This window comes from Neovison vison, chromosome 5 (genome assembly GCF_020171115.1).
Source record: "Neovison vison isolate M4711 chromosome 5, ASM_NN_V1, whole genome shotgun sequence".
Lineage (NCBI taxonomy): Eukaryota > Metazoa > Chordata > Mammalia > Carnivora > Mustelidae > Neogale > Neogale vison.
The window spans coordinates 97,146,003-97,165,206 of NC_058095.1; the positions used below are offsets into that span (position 1 = coordinate 97,146,003).

General features: G+C 42.2%; 1 protein-coding gene across 3 annotated transcripts in view; it reads right to left on the minus strand.

Moving 5' to 3' along the window:
* Window positions 1–19,204, minus strand: part of STARD13 (StAR related lipid transfer domain containing 13) — a 182,983-nt gene that overhangs the window by 23,860 nt on the left and 139,919 nt on the right. For all 3 annotated transcript variants that reach the window (XM_044249575.1, XM_044249574.1, XM_044249577.1), the window contains exons 4-6: window positions 13,849–13,912; window positions 2,069–3,471; window positions 796–966 (exon numbers count right to left, since the gene is read on the minus strand). In XM_044249575.1, the coding sequence (XP_044105510.1) occupies window positions 796–966; window positions 2,069–3,471; window positions 13,849–13,912 (1,638 nt within the window). The remainder of the gene's footprint in view (window positions 1–795; window positions 967–2,068; window positions 3,472–13,848; window positions 13,913–19,204) is intronic.

Consider the following 19,204-nt stretch of genomic DNA (forward strand, 5'->3'; position numbering starts at 1 on the left):
AGAGATAAGCACTTGTCCCCAATAAGACGAAACAAAACAAATGGAACAACTATAAGAAGAAGAAATTAACTGGGGTTGGAGGAGAAGAGGAAACACTTCTTGGCTATATCCTTACTTTTCTAGAATCGGCTGCACTTTTTTAAAGGAAATTTTAATACACAAGGATATATTCATTCGAATGCAATTTATAACTTCCCAAAATGTTTTTCTAAAGGCACTGCCGATTTCTCTCTATACATCATATATAACACAAGACAAATAATGACATATTTTATATTTTTCAACCCCCACCCCAGCTCATCTAAAACAGGTCCATATTTAGGTTTCAACACCTGCTTTTGTCAGTTCCCTATGACAAAGGTTTACTGCATATTTTTGTTCTTATTTGCCACTGAAGTCCAGGCCGGAATGCACTTGAAGATTTAAATGCCCTTTGAATGAATCAGTGCTCTAAGTGGTGAGCCCTGCATTGAGCCAGAAGGTACAAGCGATAGCTGTTTCTTTGCAAACTGCCAGAATTCTTTTATGGACAGTTCTTTTTAATGCCTCTGCTTTCCCTGGAAGCTAAACAGGAGCTACAGATAAAGCCCGGCTCCCAGCAGGGCTGCATCCCGTCTGCGCTGCTGTGGCAGAGAAGGTGGACCGGGAGGCAGAACTGCCGCCTTATTTTCGGGACATCGGCAGCGAAGGCCACGAGGGGCTTCTTTAGAGGTCCGAATTTCACTACCGAAGCTTTGCAACTGGGTACTTCGCTCTACAACAAAGGATCCCCTCCTGAGCGAACGCGCTACGCACCACGTCCAGCCGTGCTTGTTGGACATGGAGTACTTCTCCATGATGGCCGTGAGGCGGAGCAGCGAGAAGCGCTGGAGCAGGTTCAGCTGGCCGGCCGTCTGGTTGCTGATGTGCGGCGCTGTGGACGCCTGGGGCTGGTGCGAGAGCTGGAAACTATTCCATCGGAGTCGCCTTTACCAGAAAGACCGTCAGAGAAGCCAGTCACCAAGTGTACGTGTTATTGGAAAACACAGGATGTTACTGATTTTTAAGTGGCTAATCAACATAGCTTCCGAGCCAAGAGAAATCACAAAGCAAATGGAACAGAAGACACCAATGCAGAGAGGAAACATCAGGCACTACGGCTTTCAAGTCTGATACATCCGGGAAAGGTTTTAATAAGCCTAATATATTTTATGTGTTTATTCCTAAATTTGTTCCCGAAGTGTTGAAAGCAGCTGAGACAGCGTATGTGTGCGTGTGTGTTGAGAGAGAGAAAGACAGAGGGAGAGCTCGAGATGGAGAGCGAGATATAGAATGGTTCTGGAACATTTGGATCGTTTTTGCGCTGCCTTCCCGTCTGCATTCGAATTCTCCTGCTGTAGACATGGAACCTGAAGGTGGCAGGCACAGAGGAAGGAGCACTGCGGAAGAGATGACAGGTCAGCGAACCCCCAGGGATATCTCGGCCTCTACAAGAACGCAGCATGTACAGTATGACTGTTTCCACTAGTGACACTCTTCCGGGGCCATTTCTTGCAGGTGTTTCTGAATCAATCTTTGTAAAATAGCTTTATGTACTTGGTAATTGGCATTTTAAAGCCAAAATAAACTTGTGAAGTACACACCTTAGGTCTCAGAAGTTTCTCACAGGATTAAAAAAAAAAAAAGTTTAAAAATCTGAGGTAGGGACGTTTTAATTAATATGGCAACAAGGTCATGGGAAGCAACTGCAAGCAGGCACCGGGCCTCTATTTCCAGTGATTTCCTGATGGTGACTAGCAGAGTGCTCTGCACACACACACACACACACACACACACACATTTTCTGGAGTGAAAGTTAAGATTGAATTAAAGGACAAAGACTCAGAGAAATGAATATGAGTTAACATGGATTCAATCATCATAACATCTGTAGCAAAGGTATACTTCCGTTCAAATACTTCCTAATGGCAGATAACAGTTCAAATAGCGTCAGGCACTTAGTAAGCATGCTATAAATGTGTGTTAGATAAACAGACCATAATTACTATGAAGTCGATTAAAAATCATTTCAGAAAATCATGCCACCAACCTGTTTGGCCTGGTCAGAGAGGCCCCTACTCCAGAGTCCCTCCTCTCTCGGACCCCAGTGGCCTCCGACTCATTAAGAGATGTTCCATCTCTTTCCATGTCACTGGGTGTCGTCCGACCCTCGGAGACAGAGTTGCCTTCGAAATCTAAGGTGATCTGATTAGGAGATGGGGAGGGGCATAAGCCGGGTTCCCCAACCAATGCATCATGTGTTTGCAGCTCAGGTAAGACATTTTTTGACCAGTCGTCCACTACCTCTTGCAGCCCATTGACATGGTGCAAAATGTCATCTAAATGAGGGAAGAGGTCATCTTTCTCCAAGTCCAGAAGATCTCCTGTACTGGCGTACAAATGGGAGCCCGGGACGTTATCATAGATACTGACTCTGCTCGCTCTGTGGCAGGACGCCATAAGCCTAGGCTCCCTGGCCCCGGGGCCCTGCTGTCTGCCCAGGGAGATGCTGCCGGTCCTCCAGTTAACCCCATTGCTACTGTCTGTTGGTGAGAGGCTTTCGATAGACAGCGCCTTGGGGAACGTACCCGGTTTGTGATCCTTGGGGATGTGTACCACCAAGTTCTCTTGGGAATGGAACTCATGCATGTGGTTCTGATTGCCTGCATCCTGCAGGGCTGTCCCGGCCAGCACATCCAGGTCTTCCAAGTACATGCCCCCACGCTTGTTGGCCTCCTGGCACTTCCGTTCCTTCAGGCCGGGCGTGCTCACCCCACTGCTGCTGTTTTCTGACTGGCTGCTCTCCCCGCCCCATTTGCTGGCACTCAGGAGCCCTTTGGTGCAGGCCGTGGGGGGCGAGCTCTGGAGATCTCCGTTTGGAATGGGGACACACTGCATGGCCTTGAAGGCCTCCGGCTCCTGCTGCAGCACGGGCCCGCTGATCACCAAGCCCCCGGTCCGCCCCGGCCCCTTGTGCCTTCCATGTGCTCCCTTCCCTCTGAGAGTTTCCATGCGTTTCAAAAATGACTTGGCTCTGGTCCTGGTGGGTTTCTCATTCTTTGGGTGGAGGGGGTAGTTCAGAACGTCTCTGGGGGACTGTGGGAGGCCGCTGCCGAGGAACGTGGCATCCAGCATGACCGGGCTGTCGGGGCAGGACTGGCCAGGGCAGTCGGACGGCTCCCGGCCAGCGCTGTGGCTGCTGCCCGGCTGGCTGCGGCTGTCACTCCCTCCGCTGCTTTCGCTGTGAATGGAGCAGACCTCGGGCTCACTCAGGTCTGTGAGGACGCTTTCACTGCTCGTGGTGTTTCTCATCCTCACGTCTCCCGATGACCCATTTCGGTCTCCTCCGGGGTACAGCGTGTGCAGGTCGTCCACACGAGACCACCGGCGGCTGGTTCTTTGGAAAGTCCATTTGTTGCTGATGCAGAGATCTTCCTCATCTGAGTCGTCACCCTGAAAAACATCAGAGAAAATGCTCATCTCCAGGCAGCTCGGATGCAGTGGGAAACCGGTGAGGTCAGAAGCGAGGTACTCCCCTGGCCTTCCCTTCCTTCCTCCCTTCCACGCCTGTCTTCTTGCCATCCCTCCCTCCTTCCACCATCTTCCCTCATCCCGTACGCCCTCCTCCTCCTCCCCCGTGGCTGGAGGATCTCTTCTCAACCTGCCAAGCTTTCTTCCCTTCAATTTTCATAGAGTTTCTGAATCCTTCCTTCCTCTCCAAGAAGTTTTCCTTGACTGATTACAAAGAGGTGTAATTACCATCTCACTAGATGTCTAAATATAAAACACCTGCAAGTTCTCTTTTTCAGAAACTTACTCCTGCCATAAAAGGCACTTACTTCTTTCCTGAAACCTCTTCACTGAGCCCTAGGACCCTATTTCCAGCTTCCCTCTTCTGAACCTAAGCATCAGTTTATCTCAAAGCTAACACTCCTTACTTTAGTCTCCCAAACCTGATTCTTACTGTGTATTCCCCTGTACAAATTAACAGCGAAATTACTCACTGAATTCCTCTAAATAGAAACTTGGGAGCCATTCTAGACATCACTAGTTGAGGAGGGTCCAATCCAGCTTGCTGGCTTTGCTTGGCCAGCCTTCTTGTTTTTAATCAACTCTGAAGCTCAATGCCTTTGGCAAGGCCTGCATCTCTGGGCTGTGGCAGCCCCCAGGCTCTGCCCTGTCTTCCACTCTGTGCCTCATGCATTTCTTTGACCTATCTGGGTGCTGCCTGAGTATGAATCCCCTGTGAGATGCCAGCCTGGGCTCCTTGTGGCCTCCCTGTGGTAAACGAGACGGCCTCGTTTACCTTTGCAAATCCTTGTGGCCCAGGACAAACCTTGATCTACGGCAAAAAATAACAATCTCCTTCCAAGATGAATGGATTCACCGGCTTCTTCCCCTGCCTCGTCATGCATATTATCCAGACTCAACTCTGAAATGACTTTCAGATCTGTTCCCTCATTCATATCTTCATTCCCATTCCCTTTGTGTAGGCCCTTGGCACCTCTGTCTGGGTCGATTACAGTAAAAGCCTGGCTAGAATCCTTGTCGCCAGAGTCTTCCGCATCTAAACAGCTTTGCACAGTGTGATCCAAATACGATCGTGTAATTTTCCACCTTTGAAGCCTTCAGCGTCCCTTGGCCTTCACAGAAGTCTTTAGCGTGGCATTCAAAGCCCTTTCAACCTGCCTGCCATGTACTATTCTTGCCTCATTTCAGTTGTGTCTCTCTAAGTTCACTGCACGCTGCTCTCTGGTCCGCATTGTTTGAAGCCTTCCCTCACTGTTCCAAGGCAATGACTAATTTTTCCCCCGAGCTTTATAGCATTTGGATTAGATCTTTGTTGTAGCATTTATTCTAATGACAACTTAAGCTCATACCACTCGCATCCACTGTCAGTCATTAGAGGTAAGCTCATCAAGAGAAGGGCTAGTGTTTCAGGGTCATATTTATATCCTCCCCAAGGTCAAGCACATAGTAACTGTTCCATGTTTTTTTATTATCCAAATTAAGTTGATTCCATTTTACTCTGGCATCTGGTTCTAAGACCTGGTTCCAAATTCTGGTAACTTCAGTTAAGGGCTCAGATGACTGTTTGCAAACTGCTTACTTTTTCCAAAGTAAGTTTCTATCACTCATGAAATGGGACTAAAAACAGGCCCTGCCTCATAGGTTTGCTGAGGGAGTTAAATGAAATAATGCATTTAGTCAGGCTTCATTGAGGAGTATTTGTTATTTTCCAGGGTTGGCTCAAATGCTTATCTATTTGTTGCCTATCTAAGAGGACTGCTGGGGCGCCTGGGTGGCTCAGTGGGTTAAAGCCTCTGCCTTCAGCTCAGGTCATATCCCAGGGTCCTGGGATCGAGCCCCACATCGGGGCTCTCTGCTCGGCAGGGAGCCTGCTTCCTTCTCTCTCTCTCTCTCTCTCTCTCTGCCTGCCTTTCTGCCTACTTGTGATCTCTGCCTGCCAAATGAATAAATAAAGTCTAAAAAAAAAATAAGAGGACTGCTTACCTATCTTTTTACGTATCTAATGCCCATTTTAACTCCCCTTAATTTTTTAATATATTCTAGTCTGGAAGAAAAGTAAACAGATGCTCCACCAATAAATACTGGCATCTCCCCATTCTCGCTTATTTCTTGAAAATTTAGATTCATATGAGTTGTACTAAGTGACAAATTCGAACATTCATGTATGATGGAAGGTGGAAGAAAGTAAAACAAACAAAAAAACAAACAAACTAAGGTACTAATGGAGAGTTCCACAGCTTTGGGATCACATTGGGAAATTAGCTTTGAGTTAAAAAAAAGGTTATATGAAGCTTTGGCAAAAAAGTTTAAAAAGATGTACAAATGGAAAAAAGGAAAGATTCTAGGATGATGAATCAAAGTTATACTTTTTCTGTAGCATTTTTTTTTTAAAGATTTTATTTATTTGACAGAGAGAGATCACAAGTAGGCAGAGAGGCAGGCAGAGAGAGAGAGAGAGAGATGAGGAAGCAGGCTCCCTGCTGAGCAGAGAGCCCAATGCGGGACTCGATCCCAGGACTCTGAGATCATGACCTGAGCTGAAGGCAGCGGCTTAACCCACTGAGCCACCCAGGCGCCCTTCCGTAGCATTTTTGATTTCCCTTTTCCTGTGACTGACACAAGACTTGATATTTGAGGGCTATTTATGTATTAGGCACCATAATAGGTTGAAGCTTGAGCCCACTGGATTTTCATATCACATTTCAGGAAGCTAGTGATAAGAAGTTGATATTAAGTGATCATTCTGAAAGAGCCCTTTCAGCAAATACTTTTTGAGGAGGCCAGGAAAGGATAACTTCTAAAGAAAAAGTAGATATTTTAAATAGAAACTATGCTATTTGGTGTGGGCTCCAGCGAGTTCTCTCTCAAACTAGCCCAAACTTAGTTACTGGTGCTAACAAACCACATACTAGTTGGATAAGGATTCCTTTATTTTGGTCAAGAAAAGATGCCAAGCTGGCACTGTGGACTGGGACTGGAAAGTCTGCCCCTGACTGCTAGACTGTAAGAGCTTATTATGCTAGCTCTGAGCAACAGGAAGGTATTTACAATCCAACCAAGTCATGTGAAACAGAGGTAAACTCCTGGAAAAAAGGCCAATGGTTCAGGGGAATTTTGCAGTATTTAGGTCTTTTGAACCAAAACAAACAAATGAAAACCAAAGCAAAACAAAAACAAAAACAAAACAAAGAAAAAAGAAAAAACACCCATTTTCCTTTTGCACCTTGTGCATATAATTATAATAGTATGTCCCAAGGGTTGTGACATGATTCTGTTCTTTCCACCAGTGCAGAATCTTTCAAGGTATTGATAGTACATACAATAAAATATTTTTTATTGTATGTAAAATATTTTATTGTATGTACAATAAAAATACATACAATAAAAATTTTTCCATCGCAGCATAAGGCACACATATATTACAATAAACAAACTAATGCTATAATAATTATCCTTGTTTATACTGATATTTTATAATCTAGTTCGGTCTGTTTCATTTTTAAAAAACATGGTTCCTTACCCAGTCAACTGATTTCACAACCCACCAATGGGTCAAGTTCCACCATATGAAAATCACACTGCCCTAGATTGAGTCATTAAAAAAAAAATCAGGGCCCAGCAGACTATCATGCCTAGAGCAGACTCTCCAGTAATAATTGCAGAAGTGTACAGATTAAGAGATGTTGAGATTTCACCTGTTTGATAATTGTTTTGAGGCTAAAAACAGTAAGATTACTTAGAAATGCAAAGTGGAAATTTCTAGGAGTCAGATAGATGTATTTATGAGAAAAAGACACACCAAACAAACTTTAATCCCATCTCAATGGCTTAGTAGACCATGGAAATCCAGACACGTCTGGATTCTATCAAAAGAACTGACAGGAGGTTCTCATGATATTGTTGTGGCCAAGATGGCTAATTGTGTTTGATGCCATGCGAGTTTTGCTAGTGACTGGTAGAGTAGCTCACACCAAGAGTGTGATCAAAAGGCTGAATGCAACTAAGGGAGAGATCTCTGAAGGATGCCTCAAAGTTATGTCCATTTTAAGAATAATTTGAATAAGCCAGGAAAATTCACATTTTTAAAGTATGAATACGGCACAAGGTAATTCGCTAAGTGATCTTGAACAAGGTACCCTTTTTGAGAGTCAATTTCCTCAGCTGTAAATGGGAATGTTAATAATACACATCTAGCGTGATCTGTCCACATACCCAAAAGAGATTAAATGTGAAAATGCCACATAAGTCTTAAAGGGCGATATAAAGCTAATTACTGTTTTTAGAGACTGGTGATACCGAGATGTATAAAGATCTTAACAGAATTGAAAAAAAAAATTTTTTTTTTTAAGATTTTATTTATTTATTTGACAGAGAGAGATTACATGTAGGCAGAGAGGCAGGCAAAGAGAGAGAGGAGGAAGCAGGCTCCCTGCTGAGCAGAGAGCCCGATGTGGGACTCGATCCCAGGACCCTGGGATCATGACCTGAGCTAAAGGCAGTGGCTTAACCCACTGAGCCACCCAGGTGCCCAGATCTTAACAGAATTGAAGGATGGCCTGATAATAAGATGAAATGTCGTGAAGTAAAATATAAAGACCCTAACTTCAAAAATTAACTATAGTGCGTGCAGGATGGAATAGATTTAATGTAATAGCAGTTCCTATTAATAGCTTTGAGAGTTGGAGATTTCAGCGTAATGCAAATTCACCACGTAATCTGGTTAACAAACCGAGACACTAACTTTAGGATATCTGACCAGAGCGTGGATCTCAAGACTTCAGGTTGGAGCCCCACTGTGTTGTGCCCTGGTCACGGCCATCGGAAACATTCTAAGAGGCACATGGAAAGGGCTGTATTTCTGGGGAACAGTCATCAGGATAGCCAAGGACCTAGGAACCATAATTCCCCTGAACGATGATTGAGAGAACTAAGAGTTTGGTTTAGAAATGAGAAATTCTAGACCAGTGCTATTCAAAGTGTGGTCAAGGGGCTGCCAGTTCCCAGACTGAGCAATCTTCAAAGAGGTCAGTACAGACCTTATTGAAAATACAGCTTCACTTAGTTCATCTTGAATAGAAGATAAAAAGGAACACTTTAAGCTTTTAAAAATTATTTTAAAACCCCTTCTCCAATTGTAGTCAGTATGCTCTGTAAAACTGGTTTCTTTATGAGGACTAGGATTAAAACAAACAAACAAAATTTAGAAAACACGTTCTTCCCCATGAATATAGTGTTGTTGGCAATGCAGCCTAAATTAGGTAACTAACAGGAAACTCGCTGTCATGAATACTCATAGTCTTAGCATTTGATCAAAGGGTGTGAATAGGCATTTAATATGGGAAACTGCTATTTCAAAGTAAACTTTTTGTTTGGTTACAACAGCTGAACAACAAAAAGGTTATGAGTGTAATCACGATTCTTATCAATTGCCTATACATACACTTTCAATAAAATTGTGAGCAGTTTTTGTAACTCTTTTCTATTTCCCATTATATTTGGCTTGATTATATTCATCAGAATGCAACTTTTGTGTTTGTTGAGTCTAATAATACAACAGTGAGGTTTATATTTTCTGTAACTTTTTTTCATTTCATATTTCTAATAATTCATTTGTACTGAATTTTACAAAACTCGTAAGTGGCAGACTGGAAATTAAAACTAAAACAAACAGAACCCCAAGTCACTCACTGTAGACAGTTTGAGAAATTTTGTTCTAGATTGAGCAGAAGTCAGAAAACTGTCTGTAAAGGGTTACAGATATTAGGCTTCTGGGGCATGAAGTTTCTGCCACACCTACTCAACTCTGCTGTTATAGCCAGGAGAATGAGTGGGCTTTGTTCTAATACAGCTTTCACTTTCTTTACAAAAACAGGAACAGTGGTTTGCCAACCCCCAATCTAGAGGATAGAGCTGAAGGGTTGCCGTATGAAAAGCGAAATCTCTATTTCGGTACTTCTTTAGAGGAGAGAGCTAGAACCCAATTGACTAAAGTTTACATCAAATAGCTTATTATCCGGAAGACTTCTAATAATTAGAAAGAAAATCAACTGCCTTGCAATGCAGTGAGCTCATCATGTCTGGAAGTTTACAAGCAGAGGCTGAGTGACCTATGAGCGATGCCCTCAGAAGTAACTTCTGTAGTGGACGAGAGGCTGGAAGAGATGACAGAACATCCCTTCCAACTCATAGATCCTCCTGTTCTAGGATACTTCCATGCAATTTTCTTCAATTCAAAACTGTAATACTTTCCAGCTAAGTGAATGCTGGAACAAAATGTCATTTTTCTCTGATTTGACCCTGCTGTTTGGAGCTGTAGAGTGGGTTCTAATCTGGTGGGAGAGATGGGGGCCTGTGTGACAGGTGGGGAGTGGGTGAAGTGGAACAGAGACCAGGCCCCTGGGCAACAGCTGCAGCTCCTCTGAAACGCTGAGGGGGGCCCAGGCCAGGAGAGGCCGGCTGCAAGGCGGCAATTAGTCATGGTTTCTGTGTCGCTTTCCACCTTTCGTCGTGATTTCAGAGAGCTTTATTCAAACTATAACTTTAACCAGAATCTTTTGAAGTCCCTCTTTCTCTCTTGGGAAATCTTCGAGAAGAGTCTTATGTGTGTTCGTGTCCTTCTCCTTCCTCATTTAACAGATACTCTCATTGGACTCTTCGGCCTCTGACTGACTTTGAAGAGAAGTCATACCACATAAACAGTCACCGTAACTGGGGGAGGTTACAGTCATCATGAAGCAAGGATGAATTGTGTGGTTAATAATGGAGAGGAAACACTTTTCAGAAAACAAATAGTTCTGCCTGTGCTTTGGAGTTTTGGAGTTTTCAATTTAGAGGAAGCGCCGATATTTATTTTTTTCTAAAAAATGAGAACATTCTTAGTGAAATTATAGATTCCTCAGAGACAAATGCCAACTAGACACGGCAAAAGAATTTTTTTTTTCCTGGTGGAATTTGGCCATATCTTGACACCAGAAACAGGACTCCACCCAAGTCCACAGCTGCAAGAGGTAGCGAATGCATAGTTACATAGAAGTTTAGAATATATCTTCCACTAGAATTAACTGGAGCTGAGTGGCTGAGTCCACCTGTTCAGAAGCTGGAATGTACTGCTTGCAGAGCTGTTGGTGGGGTGCCAGTTGCTGGAATGCTTTTTGGCTGGGTTTTAGTAAGTTTTCCAGTGAGGTGTGTGGACAAGATTGAGAATGATCTTCTCTACCTGACTCTCCCAGAGACAGGGAAGGTTACCTTGAATCTCTGAAGAAACGCTTTTCTCTTGTGCAAGGAAAAAATCTTATGGTACTATCTTGAGCGGGGGAGGCTAGAGTGACTTCATTTTTCTTGGGGCTTTATAAATAGCATTTGATCCACAAGAAAAGTACGTGCCTAACTAGGAGGCTTCACCATCCTTCTCTATTTGTGGGCTTGTTTTTTTCTCTCTTGGGTGAACCCACCAAACTCTTCAGAATTTAAAAAAAAAAAAAAAATCAAACAAGAAGGAAATGCAAAGCAAAGCAATGAGATTCACTGTGAGAGATCCAGAGATAGTTTTCCACGAAGACATTAAATAAATCGTAGCCTTTTATACAGATGGCAAGAAACATCTCTCTTCTAAAAACAAGAGAAACATATAACCGTATGTACGGCTGGGGAAACTCTGTCTCAGGCCAAGCTTCAGGAGCTCACTCAGACTCCAGCACAGTTCTGAATTCCTTGAAAGGCAAGGAGGGGCAATTTGGTGCCCGAATATCTGGGGTCACACCCTGCCTATTTCTGCCTGACTGAGTGAGTCTGTCACTTTGGCCCCTGCGTCTGTGACATGGAGCCCATGTTGAGGAACAGGGCTGACATACGCTCCGTGCGAGTGTTTGCTGCTCACCACACAGTGAAGCCACCACACACAGCCCTTGCAGAGAAAGGGAGAAAGAAGGACTGTGACTCTGGAAAGTTGGGCGATTTGGGGATGACCTTCTGTAGAATTACACATGTCTGGGCCTCTGCAGATGAGAGCTGAGGATTATATTTTTATTTGTTGGATTGCCTAAAACGGGGACGTACCTAGAGGAAATGCTACTACTGGTCTTTTCTTTTTCTTTTTCTTCCAAAGACACTAATTCCAGAAAGATTGCAGCGTCACAGGCTGCTTTCCTCAAGTTTCACTTTCTATATTTGAATCACTTGGCCTATTCCTAGCTTGTATTTATTTTTCGTGGGTTTTTTTTTTGTTTGTTTGTTTGTTTTTTGTTTTTTTTTTTGCAGTAAAATAAAGGATGAGCCTATGATTTGTGAAAGGGGCAGATGACAGGAACGCATGCCTCCACACAGGGTCTCCTGCATAATTTCTTCGACCACAGCCCCCGATGTGGGTCATTACTGAGATCCATAAGGCGGTGGAGACCACATGTTGAAATTATTTATTTGAAAATTCAGGCCATGTCTTCTCAATTTACAACATGAAAAGCAGTATTTTATTCGGGTACATGAATTTGTGAGGCCTCTAGCTAAGCCAGGGCTGTCTGGGCGTGCGCCACTACATCCAACATCAGGAAGAAATTAGGAATGTCAGAAAGACTGGAGTGACCAATTTACAGAGGAGCTTTTGTGAAGGTAGCACATAAAGAGCCCAGCCAATGGCATCTGGGCCCATTTCACATCTCACAGCTTCTGAAAAACTGGTGATTGGGTGAGAGTCCCATCATTCCACTTGGCTGAAGACAAATCATGTCATTAATTTTTGTCTTCCGTAATACAGTGTAGCTACAGATCTGGATAGGAAGCCATATAGACCAGCCACGCTTTAGACGCACAGGAGTGGCTGTGTCGGTTTTAATAAGAACCATGTGTTACAACCAAAACAACATCTGACCCTCCTGCTTCCAATAGTTATGTCTGCTTCTCAAGGGGTCTATTCAGCCACGCAGCTATTGGGACATTTATTCCCACATTTTTAATTTGTATTCAGCCTAGACAAATTGCTCATATTTTAATATTCCTTTGGATATTGTTTTTTGCTCTTTTACCTCATTAGCTTAAATCCTTTGGTTTCTAACTCAAACCCTAAATTATTTCTAAGGTGAGGTCAACCAAAATTCATTCGCTTTCTTTTTTTTCCCCCCTTTGAGCGCTATTTTAGAACAGAAATTCAAGTTAATGTTATTTTTAAAGATTAGGTTACTCCGGAGTGACTAAAAATCCATTGGATTTAATGATTTCACTGTGTAGACCAGGATAAAGAGAGCACTTTGTTTTAACTCAAAGATGTTTTCTCTGCTTCCTCAAAATACACTGAGGCTTGACTTCTTACAAACTGGAGACGTGAAATGAAAAAAAGTAGGAATGATCTTAATTCTGATTTCCCAAAAGGATCAGTTCAGTGAGAGAGCGAGGTCCTTCGGCACGGTGGTGGCCATGAGGAGTGTGGGTTTTGGAGTGAGGCATGCCTGAGTCTGAAACCCAGCTTTGCCACTCGCTGAAAGATCGTGAACAAATGACAACCTGGTCAAGTTTTACTTTTCTTCCCCCAGGAAACATAGGATCCCTACCTCGGTGGGTTAAATGAGATCCTGCATGGTACGTACGTAACGTAGCTCCTAGAAAACAGTAAGAGCTCAATCAAGTCCAGCTCTATTTTAGAACTGAAATCTCCAGGCTCATTCATACAGACAGAATAGCACATGTGAGTCCTAGAACAAGGAGGAGCATAGTGACTCGTTAAGCAGAACGCCTTTCCTTGTGACCAGAGAAAAGCGCACAGGAGGAGGAAGGGTGAGGAGGAGGCAGCTTCAGGACCTTGTCACCACATTCCCTGACATCCCCTCAACCATTATGAAATGATCCTGCCCAAGGATGAGCGCATCTTCAAGCATACGTGGAAATGAAATGCCATTGAAAAGGACGAAATGGAAGACATTTGGCATGGACAGGGGTTCTTCTCTGCATTCTCTTAATCTATGAATCACTGTGGAGTATTTGATTCCAATATGGAGTGGATATTTACAACTAAAGAAACATCTAAAATACGACCAAAAAGACGACATGTCATATCTTTATGCAAACCCTCTGATCAAAACAACAGCAAAACAAACAAACAAAACACAACAAAACAAATGGTGAAATGATTGGATCCTGGCCCCAGTTTCCAATGGACTTATATATGATGGTTATGATAAGAAGAGATATTTGGAGAACAAACAGATCGTCAGGCATTTCAGAATTTCGCTTGGGTTTACAATGCCCTTAATCTATGACCGTGAGCTTCTTTTGTTAATACAGCCATGATCATAGCAAGGTAGAGACACCTACCTTTTTCTTTTGGAAGTTCACATCAAGTTTCATTGAGGCACACTTGTTCAATGTATTTAGTCGTCTAAAAAGAAAGAAAAAGGTCATGGTTGCTACTACAAATAAACCTAAAATTTCTTTTCAGATAATTTTCATTTATTGCCAACAAAGTCAAAAGTGCAGAAATAAGAAGTTATGTCCCAAGAAAGTACTGCACGCATCCAGATGTGCTACAGAAGTGCTCCCATTGGTGCTCCAGCCCCCGGACTTGAGAAGACTCTGCCGTGGAGCCTACCAGTCCCTGCCCAGTCCCTAATCTAAACCCAGCCTTTTCCTGGCTTCCCTTTCCACCATTGTTGGAACCTATGAACAGTCCTTTTAGCTCTGTTCTCATCAGCCCCTCCATTCATTTGCCGCCTCGACCATGCTAAGTCCCCAAATTCGTATCAACTCAACCATCTGTCTTCCCCCCTGCTCTTGGGCCGGTGGGTATAAATGGAAAAATAACTCGGTGCTGAATTATAGGGCTATAGACTAAATTGGGTCCCCACCAAAATTCATATGTTGCAACCCTAACCCCATGTGACTGTATGTGGAGTTAAGAAATAATTGAGGTTAAATGAGGTCACAGGAAAGAGCCCTGATCCAACAGAATTGGTTCCTTATCAGGGGGGATCCTAGGGGGCTTGCTCTCTCTCAATCTGCCATGTGAGAACTACAGGGAGAAGGTGGCTGTCTGCTAGTCAGAAAGAGAGTGCTTACCAGGAACTAAGCCCTGCTGGCACCTTGATCTTGGACTTTCCAGCCTCCAGACTGTGAGGAAATAAATGTCTGTTGTTTAAGACACCCAGCCTGTGGTATTTTGTTATGGCAGCCCGTGCTGACGAATAAATACATTTTGATTTTCAGCCTCAGCTGGGCTCCGAAAATTGCTACCCAGCATTTCTTTCATTTTTTTCCCTCTGGTTGGCTCCCAATTTCAGATTGTGAAAAATATCCCAGTCCCACACAGAGGACTTAGCCGCTGCTGCCGATGAGAAAGTACAGCTGAGTATAAGCCCCTGGACGTGGATTCTTGTATTAATCCTTTCTTTCATCACACACACAAACAGGATGTTTCTCTTCTTTTTCAAAACTAACCCTTTATTTAACCTTGTTATTGATTTCAACATCTACCACTTCATCTGGGACCATGATACCTCATTCATTCCCTCCTCAGCAGCTTCTCTCAACTGCTTTCTTCTCTTTAAGAGGATCCCTGTCTTGAAGAAATTGACTAATCAATAGTTAGCTACCTAAATAACCAAGATCACACTATTAATTCTCCCTTAACCCTAAGTTTTTCTTCAAGCAACCACACTACCAACCTCAGTATTCCCCTCCTTATCCTACTCAGTTTGCTGAGAACCATCTCAATTTTCATTTATTCACTCTTCAATCCATTATAATCCAATTTCATGAAATGCTATTTGTAAACGCCTTGACTGTTTTGTTTTATCTCATTACTTTTTAAACATCATACAGATTGAATGCATAAGGTTTAAAGAGTCAAATAATACCCTCCTGTCCTTTTCCATTTACCCCCTCTTTGGAGGCAACTCTTTCACTTATTTCTTTTGTTGGTGTTAATGCTGTTACTTCTTTTTTATTTTTAAAAGATCTTATTTGTTTATTTGCCAGAGAGAGAGCGAGAGAGCGAGCGAGCGCACAAGCAGGGGAGAGGCAGGCAGAAGGAGAGGGAGAAGCTGGCTCCCCACTGAGCAGGTAGCCTGATGTGGGACTCAATCTCAGGAGCCTGGGATCATGACCCGAGTCGAAGGCAGACACTTAACAGAATGAGCCACCCAGGTGTCCCATGCTGCTACTTCTTAGTTTTTCAGGTCAAATAATTATTTTTAGACTTTGTTCTATGAACAGTGAAGATTTGTTTTTTACTACCTATTCCCATCCCTCACCTTCCCCACAGACATTCATACCCTTTATCTATTATTATAGTTATGTCATAATTTCATAACTTTTTGATAAATCAATATTCAGTGTTTATTACATTTACTATTGACCATGTAAATGTTGTTCACACGTATATCATAATCTGATGACTTTGTCTTCCATTCTCAACTTTTCATTATCCCAGGAGTTAATATGCATCCAGTTTGTTTCCTTAATTTTCAATGTATTTTTTCCTAAATTAAAACTCAAATACTTGGGGCACCTGGGTGGCTCAGTGGGTTAAGCCTCTGCCTTCGGCTCAGGTCATGATCTCAGGGTCTTGGGATCGAGCCCCGCATCGGGCTCTCTGCTCAGCAGGGAGCCTGCTTCCCCTCTCTCTCTCTGCCTGCCTCTCTACCTACTTGTGATCTCTCTCTCTCTCTCTGTCAAATAAATAAATAAAAAAACAAAACAAACAAAAAAGACCCTCAAATACTTCCTCAGCTATCTCTAGCTCCCTAAGTGCATTAATCTATTAATATCTATTAATCTAATTTTTTTGTAATGTCTTTCTCAGAGCCGTCTGACCTGTTCTAGTTGGGGTTTGCTGCCCTTATTATAATTTTATTTTATTTTATTATCATGGACTGATCAGATTTCTCAGCACTCGAATTCTCAGATTCTCCTGGAGTATGTTTTCTAATATTCTGGAGCTGAATTACAAAAGAGGCCAAGAACCTCAATATTAGGAACGTAAATACCAAGTTGAGTGTCCCCTCCTTCAACTATGCCTGGTGTCTCCCAACATAGGGAACTTCTGTTTTAATCTCTCCAGAGAATAATCTTCTTGTCTTGTGCTGATGGTGGGAAAGAAGTCTCCTGGATATAAATTGGGGGAGTAAATTGAGGGTTCTAGCTACTTTAAAACAGAATTTCAAACAACCATTTTCTTTTTAACCTACCTTAAACATCATTCCCCATTTGGAGCTTTTTAGGATTACTGTGGTAGAGACTGAGATAGTTTATGACTTACTTCAATGACCACTTAGCTTTCATTTCTTGGGCTTGCCAAGTTCCCTACTACATTATTTCTGTCTCTCTGCTTTGAAAATTTTGTAGCGGTGGTGTCTCTCTCCTTGCTTTCGTGAAGTTATGTCTCTCTACATCAGTGAAAATTTAGAAAGCAAGAAAAGTCAGATGTTCAGTCTCCCGTCTTTGACTTTTTCTTGCATCGGCTTTAAATTTTCAGCTCAATGAGTTTTGACAATTTTAACTACTTTCAAACAAAGTAAAGAACATTTTTTTCCCATTAGAAAGTTCTCTTGTGCTCCTTTACCATCAGTTCTCCTCACTACCACATCCCTCTCATCACCCCCTCTTTCTGATTTCTGTCGCCCATAGATTGATTTTGCTAGTTCTTGGTTATCATAAAAATGGAATCACATGGTATGTACTTTTGTGTGTCTGGCTTTTTTTCAGTCAACACAATGTTTTTGAAATTGATCCATTTTACTGAGTATTGCAGTAATCATTCCTTATAATCGCTGAGCAGTTTTCCATGGTATGAAGATACGCAACTGGTTTTGCATACTCTTTTGCTGATGGACATGGTCAAAACTGGCCAATGGCTTTTTGTTCATCAAATTCCATAACCTTTTTTTTTTTTTAAGATTTTATTTATTTATTAGACAGAGAGAGATCACAAGTAGGCAGAGAGGCAGGCAGAGAGAGAGGAGGAAGCAGGCTCCCCGCTGAGCAGAGAGCCCAATGCGGGACTCGATCCCAGGACCCTGAGATCATGACCTGAGCCGAAGGCAGTGGCTTAACCCACTGAGCCACCCAGGCGCCCCATAACCTTTTTTTTAGCAAAGACCTATCTGTAGCAATGGACACTAATTACCACTCTCTATTCCTTGAAACTCTTCTCTTTGGCATTCAAGATCATGAATTCTCTCATCTCTTGAAACACTGTCTCCTTCCTGTCACCAAGTAGTGCTTGCCCTTAACTACTAATATTTTTTAGAAATTAGACTGTAGTTTTTGCTTTTTACTCTGTATAAGTATACTGAAATATCTTATCCCATCTTAAAATAAATTAGACTCTGATGATGCCCAATCCTCTGTCTCTAGTGCAGACACTTCACTTGAGCCCCATAGTTATATTTCTAAATACTCACTAACCTCACCCCTTTTTGTGGGGCGCTGCTGGCCCTTTAAACTCAACTTTCAAAACTGATCTCATTATATTCTCTTCAAAACCTGCTTCTGCTACTTCATGTCTTATCTTGATTAAGAGCATCACCAAGTAGGCCACCCACACTGGAAAACGGAGTCATCTTGACACTTTTTAAAAAGATCTGTGTTCATTTGATCACCAAATCCTGTCAATTATACTTCCTTGACATTTTTGAAGTCTTGCCTCTTCTTTGGTCCTACTTTGGTGCTTTCTCAACTTTTACCTAAAGTCAGGCAATAGCCTCTTAATTGGTTTCACTACCACTTCAAATGCTTCAATTAAAATCAGTTCTATTTCTCAACTTTTTCTCATGTCATTCATTTATTTAAAAATATTTGATGATCCCCCTCATTTTCAGCCATCTCCAATTTACCCACTGACTACACATTCATTAGTGTCAAATACAATAAGCAACCCTGGATTAGAAACTGAGCATTTAGTCTGAAGCTATCTTTAGCATGGAATTGGCCTTTGCTCTTATAACTGACAGCCTATCTCTTTGTCCAGTTCCACACGTGTTAACATCACTGCGTAAGAGCTGAAAGTGGTATGGGAGGTACCTTTTATAGATACATTTTCACTTGGGTATATAATGAGATATATAAGAGCTTAAATAAACATATGATATGTAAGAGTTTAAGTAAGTCCATGTTGCCCATTTGGCAGCTCTGTAGCAGGTTTGTTTAGATAAAGATTGCCTATTATTTATAAAATTTGCTTTTCTAATAAACTTGTTCTTCCATTATACTTTGGAAAAACACAAACAAACCTTTTTATTATATGTAAAAGTTTTTGATCTACTACATATACAAAAGCCATGAAAGGGCTCATCCTTTATATATCACATGCCTGAATATGCTTTATACTTTCTGACACAAACAGGAAGCTAATTCATCATTTTTTAAAGCTAGAGACTCAAACTAGATTTGACCATGTAGATTTAGGTCCTTTTATCTCCCCTCAACTCAGATATTTGCTGGCACCTTAAGAATAGCTTCTCTATTTGGAGAAAATATTTGCAAAACCTGCATTTCATAAAGGACTTGTATCCAGAATAAAGAACTCCTTAATAAATTCCATAATGAGTCAAACAATCTGATTTTTAAAATGTGCAAAATATTTGAACATACAGTTCTAAAAGAAGATATTCAAATGGCAAATAAGCACATGAAAAGATGCTTAACATCAGTAATCAGGGAAGAAATGCAAATT